Below are 9,243 nucleotides of genomic sequence, written 5' to 3' on the forward strand. Positions count from 1 at the left end.
TCTGTTGGGTTGTGTCACATATCGACGTATCATAGGCGCCTTCTGTCCAATGAGTGGATGGCATCTGTCCCAGCGATGAGCCGACACGTGTTTCCTCCAGCCAATGATGATTTTACACGTGGAAAATCCCCATTGGTCGGGGCTGTTAACGGGTTATCGAATCCAAAACCCGCCCCGATAGCTTAACAGCGTTCCGTTACGGTGGATGCCACGTGTTGGTCACCCTTGACGAAAGCACTTCTGTGACGCGCGATTTATCGTCATGGAAGTGAACACTTCCGTGATGATAATTTTGATAATGTCATGGAACACTTCTACGACAGCACAGGTATGACTATCTTGATTCTGTCATAAATTTGTCATGGATGTACACGTATCATCATGGAAGTGTATTTTTTTGTAGTGCTTCTGGTCCACCATGTCACGCAATTAATCCATTTGATCTCTTCAAATGTGGTGTATGGCATGCCTTCTATGTACAACACATTCATGCTTTGGTCACATCGATCTTGATACCTCGATCACAGCTCCAATAGAATGTAGTACACAATGGTGACAGGAAGCAAGATAAATATCCCAAGGATTACCCTAGAAAGCACAAAACCAAATGCAGTTGCTCAGATGAAAATCATATAAATGAGGAAAGGATATCTGGGGTAAAGAAACAAACCCAGTGCTCATGATATCTGCATGGACCTTGTACTCTTTAGCATACACAAATGAAATCACGGACAAAGGGAGTGCCGCCTGTGTGCAGCGCGTGAGAAACCTTGGTTAGAAAACAGGATTTTCCTATATATATCATGAGCAATAATTAAACAAGGATAAACATTTTGTGTGTACACAACTAATTCCCTTTATAGTCCAATACAATCTGTGCTATAACTGTCCAATTTCTTGATTGGCTATCATATTCGCTCCTTCTATCGTGTACTTAGACACTAACAAGTTTCACAAAATGTGGGTTCCAACAGACTGAAACAGTGATCGGACAAAAATATGGGTCCCAACAGATTGCAGTGGTGATCGGACACTCTCTGAGTAGTCCAAATAGGATGCTTTTTTGCATCTTTCCAGATAGGATGCATAAGAGCATCTCTGGTTGAGGTCCCCAAATCCTCCCCATATGTTCGGGTGGACAGCCCGAACAATAAAAGGCTCTTCAACGGGGACCTGAAACTCCACCCATAAATGTTTGGACTGTCCGACAGCCTCCAAACCCAGCCCATATGGGCCGTTCAGACACACCCGCCACGACAACCCAAATTCCACCTAGCCCACTTAAGCCCCATATGCAGTCACCCTTTCCTCTTCTCCGTCTGTCTCTCCTTTCTCTCTTTCCCTCTCCCCATTGTGTCCGACTCCACACAGGACTGCCATCGGAGTTTGTGCAAAGCCTCTCGGTCTGCGGGCCTTGAGCTGCTTCCACCTAGGCAAGCGGAGAAGAGAGGCCCTGGCAAGAGCACACCAGACTCACTCCTCCCAGACGACACACACCCTTCCTGAGCGAGGCCACTCACGCAACTCAACATGGTGATGTGGCGTGCATGTGTCCTGTGAAAGGGCGCCCGTGTCGCGCAAAAGGAGTGCCACCTCATCCACGATGTCATGTGGGAGGGAGCGTCGGTCGTGGGCGCATCGACTACCCCACGGTGTCACGCTGGAGGGAGAGTTGGCCGCGCCCATAGCATTGCGTGCTCCGATCGCGTGTTTCTTGCATGTGTGTGCTTCAGTCACGTGTTTGCTGCGTGTTAGCATGCTGTTGGAGGAGGCGCTTTGTTGCATGTTTGCCTGCTGCAGGAGGAGGCTCCTTCCTAGTCGTGTACATTCTCTCCTCGGTGTGTGTGTGTGCCCTATTTGTGTGCATGTTCTCCTCAGCATGTGTGCGTGCGTGGCCGCGCGTGCGCACACGTGGGTGCATGTGTGTGCACGTGCGTGCTCTGGTGTGTCCTCTGCGTGCTAGGCTGCTGATGTGCACAAAGTGTTCTATGAAATACCAGAAATGGCGGGGGAAGGCAATCTTGGGGAGTGCCATCGTGTACTCGGACAAAAGGGGAAGAGGAGTGAACACACACGAAGCTGTCCAAAGTCCGTAAGTATCCACAGATAAATGGAAGGCCAAATTTGCACAAGAGAATCTCTAAGCAAGTATATAAGCATTCTTTGTGTTAGGTCTGTTTAAGGTTGTGAGGTATGTCAACGGAGGAGGAAGAAGACTTTGGTTCTCTCAATGATTGGAATGTAATGGCCTTAGTCCTTTTTGTTAAATATTGCTTCATGTGAAAATTGTATGTTTAGCTTTCTATCTAGCACATCGGTGTTGACATGATGATCCTTATTGAAGGCATTATCCTAAGATGTGAAATGTCTAGGTCATATCTTCCACGTTGCATAAAGAAAAATTGTCTTATTGTCTAGATATTAATAAACTCTATTTATCGGGGAAAATAGAAGAAGAAAAATAGCATGACAGGGTGATGTCCTCACCTGTATAACTGCAATGCGCAATAGGGTACCCTGCATGCCAATAGCGAATGACGCGAGCAGCATCGCCATCGGGCCTATCAGAAACTTGAGGATCATTGAAACCAAAGCGATCACATAGCCGCATGGAATAAACCGTGGCTGTCGCGCCATGAACGTCCCTGAAATACGGATTTTTGTTAACAAAGGGTGGACATGATGATAAATACACGGGTCATTGAAATCCATATCTAAGCAAGGGATACGAACCTGATGAAAACATGCTTAGGCCAACTGTTGTTGTCTGTATGGTGAACAAAGAGTCAACGATGATTTTCGGCATCTTGATTCTACACCTGCGAAAATAAGTAGCCATGGCCGCATTGCGGCAATTAACGGATGAGGAGAAATTGTATATATTTACATCTATCTATATTTTAAAAGTGAATACATCACAGGAGAGAAATGAAAGGTTAAATATCCAAAAACATTTAAATAGTTCTTAAGTTTTAGATTGAAAGTGAGTTGATCAATCAGCAAACCCAACATCAACGCCATTCCTACAAAAAGATAATTGTGGCTCAGGCACGCCTTTCTCAAAACATAACTTGCTCAAATAATGACCACGGTATAGTAGTGTTAATTGATGATATTTTTTTGCATACTGACATGCATAGTATTATGCCAGCACCCTCACTGAGCGTAATGCAGAGCTAACTATCAAGTTCAGTCAACGGCAAAGGCGGGAAGACTGTGATTCAACTCGTGGGCCTTCATGTTGGCCCACTCGCGTACGTAGACTTTCCCAGTGGCTTGCAAGTCTGAACTGGGCTTGGTAAGGGTGTAACGACTTCCTTTTTTAAATAGCTCTTCTTCTTTTTTCATCAGACTTGGACAGGAAGTTGGTGGCTTCGGCCAGGGCTGGGTAGCTAGCTCGTTGTAATTCGAATTGTTGTGTGGGTGGCTGGGTGGATCAGCAAACTTTTCCCCTTTCTCTCTCTCAAACCTTAGATCGAGTTGAATTAGAGAAGTGAGATCCTTACATTTATTAAGAGCAAGCAATCGAAATTTTGATTTCTATGCTAGCCCGATATCCTCTACAAGCAATCGGTTTTCTCCTGATCATATGACTTAATTTGTGCATAACAATATAACATGTAGCAACTTGTGCGTCGTTACATAAAAAACACAAACAAAATCGATCAAAAGCAGAAAAATGAATGTGGCCGCCTATCTATCTGGCGCATGTTGTTTTTGTGTGGCAGTCGATTTCTCTTAGCCATTGGATGTGACCTAAACGGCTGGATGACTTTCTTCTTCCTCACATGTCTATTCATCGTGTTCCTCAAACCTCCCATGACAAACAGACTGTGGTGCTATCACACGTGCCTTGGCACCTTGTCCTCCCCGTGGCCATATACCTAAACCTCTCGAGGCACCGGAATTTCTGCGGCGAGCCCACCCCCTCACTCACTCAATTAGCCCTCGGACCCCCCTCCACACGCTCCAAGTCGCACATTATCGAAGCCTCATTGGCGCTCACCACAGCTCCACCATCTTCGAACTCGGGGCTACACGAGAATCGGTTGAAGGGAAAGAAAGATTTAGTTGCCAGTGAAATACTCAAACGTGAGAAAGAATACCCCCTCTCTTGGTTGGCCTCTTTGCCTCCCCAAACTTATCTTCTTTGTCACATGTAGCACACACGGTCTCCATCTTGAAATCAAGGGCGAACACGCGGTGGCGGCCCGGGGAGGGGGGAGGGGGCAGGGCCGCAGGGGTTAACACCCCTCTCAATGAACCCCCAGTCACATTCCGCGCCTTAAGCGCTGGTTATAGTCTGTTTCGCCAACCAGGGCACACCCACTTCACCTTAGTACAAACCGCAGTAACCAAGTGGGCACCTTAACTGTTGTGCTTAGTTTACTTCTTTGTTGTTGTTGTTGTTGTTGTTGTTCTTCTTCTTCTTCTTCTTCTTCAAATATACAGCTAAAAACCATCGCAGTTTCCCTGTTTGATTCCTTAATTTTTTGTTTTGTTGGCCGGTTTTCTTCAGCTTTTTTCCTTTTCTCTTTCTCTTTCTTTTGAGATTTCCTTTTCCTTTTAAAATCCGCAACTTTTTTAAAAAATCATGACCTTTTTATTAAATTCGCTAAATAATTCACATCCGTGAGCTTTTCTGGGGATTCATGATTTTTTGCAAATACATGAACACTTTTCAAAATTTAAGAACTTTTTTGCAAAATCCATGAAAATTTTGAAATTTGCAAACTTTTGTTTCTGATTAGATGTCATTTTTCAAAATCCACAATCTTTGAAAAATCTGTGAACTTTTTTTTATTCATAAACTGTTTTAGATTTATGAACTTTTATCAAAATCAATATTTTTTGAAATCCGTGAATTTTTTGTGCAATTCATCATTTTTTTCTTCGATGAACTTTTTAAAATCCGTGATTCGTTTTTGAATTTGTAAACTCTTATTAATTTGTGATTATTTTTATAAATTTATTGTTACTTTTAAAGACTTGTGATTTTTTATGTTTTTATACAGAAATTTGTGAACTTTTTTCAAATTCGTAAAATTTTTACGAACACTTGGAGTTTTAAATTTGAACCTTTTGAAGTTCATGATTTGTTTTTGAAATTAATGAATCTTTTTCAAAAGAATTCAAATCCATGCACTTTTTGAAATCCATGAACTTTCCAAATTCATAAAAAATGAATATTGATGATCTGCTTTCAAATCCATTATTTGTTTTTTGTATTGGTTAACTTTTTCGAATTTGTGATTATTCCTAAATAATTGTGATGTTTATTTAAATTCTGTGTTTCTTTAAAAAACATAGTGAAATTTTCACAAATTCACGAAATTTTTAAGAATACATATAGTTTTAAATTTGAACTTTTTGCAATACATGATTTTTTCGAAATTCGTGAACCTATCTCATAAGAATTCAAATCCATCCACTTTTTTGAAAAGTCTATGGTCGTTGTTCAGCAGTCAATGGTAAATGTTGATGTTTTTTTTTCAAAATATAATAAAATGTCGGCATGGTTTTTGCCTAGCAGACCAAGCAACAGAAGAAATTGTAAAGAGCTAGGTAGGAGGCCTCCCAATGATTGAGCCTCCTCAATCTCCGGCAGGCCATATATTAGCACTATTATATTAATATGGGCTAATGGTCATTGAAAATAGCTACTTAGAGTAACTAACCCAAAAATAATACTAATCGATGCAGTAGTATACTAACTAAAGGGACCGTCCCCTAAAAAAATAACTAAAGGGACCTCCTATTTGGCCCATTCAGAGCCGCTTGGCGCTCCAGGCGCTCGTTGGCGGCACCTAGTGGGCCGGCCCGTAACCTCCTTGAAAACATACGCGAAGAAAAAAATATATTTTCAGCGTCAATATGGGACACGTGGGATTCGAACCCGCATGCCAACGTCGTCACCCAAAGACTCAACGCCATAACCACCAAAAAACAGTGATATTTAATACTCCCTCCGTACTAAGCTTGAGACACTTATTTGGGACGGATGGAGTACTTCTTTTAGGACAACATTAACATATATTTTGTACCCATATAAAACATTTGAAAAAGATCATACATTTGCAATAAAAAAGTTCACCAGCATGGAAAAGATGTTCAAAATTTTCAAAAGATTAATGGAATTTGAAAAAAGTTCACCGGTTTCGAAAAAAGTTTCATTGAATTTTGAAAAACTTCAAGAGTTTGAAAAAATAAATCATCAAATTTTAATAAAAACATGAATTTGAAAAGTTCATCAATTTTGCAGAAAAGTTCAGAAAATTCAAAAAATATCATCAATTTTTTTAAAAAAATCACCGATTTTGAAAAATGAATTCACCATTTTGATGCTGAAAAATTTAATCGTGAATTCAAAAAATTTCACGAGTTGTCAAAAAAAGTTCACAAATACAAAAAATCATTGGTTTTGAAACAAGCTCATCGAATTAGAAAAAAAATTCATTGATTTTGACAAAAAAAACAAATCATTGAATTTGAAATGGTCCATGCATTTTTAAAAACAAGTGAAAGAAAAGGAAAAGAAGATTAAAGAAAACACAAAAGAAAAGAGGAAAAAGATATCAGCAGCCATAACAAGTGAGTTATGGTGAGTGGCTAGTGCATTTTGGATAGAAAAGGTGGTCGCGAGTTCGAATCATCACGCGCGTGACTTTTTTGCATGGTTTTAAAAGAAAAAAACAACGAAATGGACCGGCCCAGCAGGGAGGGAGGGATGTGCGGCCGTTTGCAGGTATCAAAGAAACGAGCACTTAAGCAGCCCAAACAGTTGCCCATGTGTCCACCATGACCATCTCGGAGGCATCCTACAAGTATACTATAGTCCTTGTGTGAACTGCGAGCCACTGGAGCAAGCGAACAGTTATGGCTAAAATGTGACGGTACAGTTAAAGAACTATGTACACCGACAAATCCATTATTTTTTAAATTTTCCAATATTTATTCGAAAAAATGTGAACAAATTTCCTTAAAAAATTTGAATAATGTTTGAAAATTGTGAATTTTTTTCGAAATTGAAACAAACTTTTAAAACATGAAAAATTATTGAACATATGGACAAAATTTTGGAAATTCCATCTGATGTACAATTTTAAAATACACACCGAACAGTTTTGCTTTATACGCTGAACAAATATTTAAATTCATATTAAACATTTTTCTAATATACACCGAACAATATTTAAATAAATATTGAATATTTTTGTGATACACGCTAAACAATTCCATCTGCGGTCGCCGTTCCGACGCAGCAGCAGGGCATACCGGGCCACCCCCGGCCCGGCCAGGCCCAAATCGAGCCCGCTAAGCCCCGCCGGCCGCGTTGCAGCAGGCCGGCGCCAGCACCCCAACGCCCATCGCCGCTTCCCCGCCTCCTGGAAGCCACGCCACCGACCCGCCCTGCTGTCGGCCCGCCCAGACCCAGATGGGGCCCGAAGGGCCCAGATCTGGGCCGAGCGGGCGCCGCCTGGCCGCGCCGCCGCGCCACCCCGCCGCCAACAGCGACACCGCCGTCCAGCCGATCTCCCGCGCCGCGCCAGGAATCCCCGCCACCACGCCGGACCGCCGCCGCCTAGGGAGCACCCCTCGGCGCCCTGCGGGAGGGGGAGAGAGGGAGAGGAAGCTGGCGGAAGGAGAATCGGGGCGCGACCGGTCGCCCGCGGGGGCGATGCGGTCGCGAGAGATGTCCTCTCATTGCTATGCTTGTAACCCCCCTAATTAAATTTCTTAGTTTCCTGATCAATCTATCTTCAGGGCACTTTTGAAGATGATGGAAACCATTTCCCGCTGACGCACCGCGCTAAACTACTGCCAAGTGGAGTATGAATGAACTCTGAAAGGAAGGGACTTACTTGAATGCGATTAGAGCCCAAAAGAGGCCAAGGAAGGTAGCATATGTGTTTGGGATCTTGAGAACCTTTTTCCCTGTCACAAAAGCGACATGGCTCATCGATGGAGGTGGCGGCAACGCGACATCCTCTGCCTCCGCGACCTCGGCATCTGCACCATGAGTCGGACTCGCCTCTCCCACGACCGCGGTCGACGTTGTCTGGCTGGCCGCGGCCATGCCTTGTTGTGCCGCCTGGACCTCCGTGCTTTCAACGTTCTCCGGCGACGCTGGGGCGGGGCCGACCTTGGTGCTGCCATCCTTCGCCGCCATGTACTCGTACATGAAGATGACGACGTTGTACCAGACGCAGAGCTGCATCACGACGATCTGTTTCATGAGGTCCTTGGACGTGGGTCCGTACAGGGCGCCGAGGAGCGGCACGCCCATGACGATGGTGCTGGGCAGCTGCGCCATGGAGAAGGCGGTGACCACCCACTGCAGCGGCGAGGCCGCAACCTTGCCGTTGCCGGCAGATGTGTCGCGGCGGCGGGGGGATGACCACGCCGCCCACGCCACGAGGCCGAGCAGCATGAACCCTTTCTGCAGCGTGTCGGCGGCCACGAGGCGGCCGTTCATGGCGTAGGGATCGTTGGTGGAGACCATGTCGAAGATGAGCGCCGGCATGGCGTAGGTGGCGACGAAGCGGTTGATCCCCGCGCACTGCTCCTCGGAGAAGGCCTTGAGCCACCGCACCGACGCGTAGCCCAGCGCCGCCGCCGTGTACAGCGGCGCCATCGCCTCCACCACTTGGTACACCGCCGAGCCCGTGATCATGATCGCTCCGCTGCCCTATGCTAGCTTGATACGGTGAGATCGATCGATGACACTGTGCAACTTGAAGGCTCTTTTGTGCGTTTTGGCGTGAGAGTTTTGGGTTTGAAGGCTCGTGTAACTATATATACAGTCATCATGTCTGCGCCGCCGGCTGTGGCAGGTCGAGGCTTGAAGCGGATGCTGACTCCACGACGTTACCTTAGAGCATCTACGGCCGCCGGACGCCTCAAACCAGCTCTATACGCTATGCGCCTGGCAGGGCAGCGTGTGCCGCCGGCCGTGGCACGTCCACGGTTTACGCGGATGCTGACTCCACGATGTTATCTTAGAGCCGGACTACGCAAATCCGTACCTGAAACGTCCGCGGACGCGTTTAGGAAATGTCCGCTCGCACTGCCCGGTCACATCTTAAATTTCGCTTCTCACAACCGGACACCAATTAATATACCTTAAATCCATACAAACTGATGCAACTATGCAAACCATACATTACACACATCTTCCGACTACTACATCAAAATATGCCATGGGACTACCAAAATTTGACATGTTTAACCTATACATGCTAA

General features: G+C 44.9%; 1 protein-coding gene across 1 annotated transcript; it reads right to left on the minus strand.

The window, feature by feature from the left end:
* Nucleotides 1-416: 416 nt before the first annotated feature.
* On the minus strand, nucleotides 417-8,735 carry LOC123155680 (probable auxin efflux carrier component 9). Its single transcript, XM_044573835.1, has 5 exons — nucleotides 7,863-8,735; nucleotides 2,734-2,819; nucleotides 2,488-2,645; nucleotides 671-747; nucleotides 417-588 (listed from the first exon to the last, which is right to left on the minus strand). Exons 1-5 carry the CDS (start codon nucleotides 8,672-8,674, stop codon nucleotides 522-524), a joined length of 1,200 nt encoding a protein of 399 aa, XP_044429770.1. The 5' UTR covers nucleotides 8,675-8,735; the 3' UTR covers nucleotides 417-521.
* Between the last annotated feature and the right edge of the window lie 508 nt (nucleotides 8,736-9,243).

This window comes from Triticum aestivum, chromosome 7B (genome assembly GCF_018294505.1).
Source record: "Triticum aestivum cultivar Chinese Spring chromosome 7B, IWGSC CS RefSeq v2.1, whole genome shotgun sequence".
Taxonomy (NCBI): Eukaryota; Viridiplantae; Streptophyta; class Magnoliopsida; order Poales; family Poaceae; genus Triticum; species Triticum aestivum.

Bases quoted from the DNA above. Each gene is read 5' to 3' on its own strand.
- LOC123155680 (XM_044573835.1), bottom strand. From the start codon at position 8,674: ATGATCACGGGCTCGGCGGTGTACCAAGTGGTGGAGGCGATGGCGCCG. The intron at 2,820-7,862 runs GTAAGTCCCTTC...TTATTTTCGCAG, and splicing joins TGGGCTCTAATCGCATTCAA to GTGTAGAATCAAGATGCCGA. The intron at 589-670 runs GTTTGTTTCTTT...TGTGCTTTCTAG, and splicing joins GCAGATATCATGAGCACTGG to GGTAATCCTTGGGATATTTA.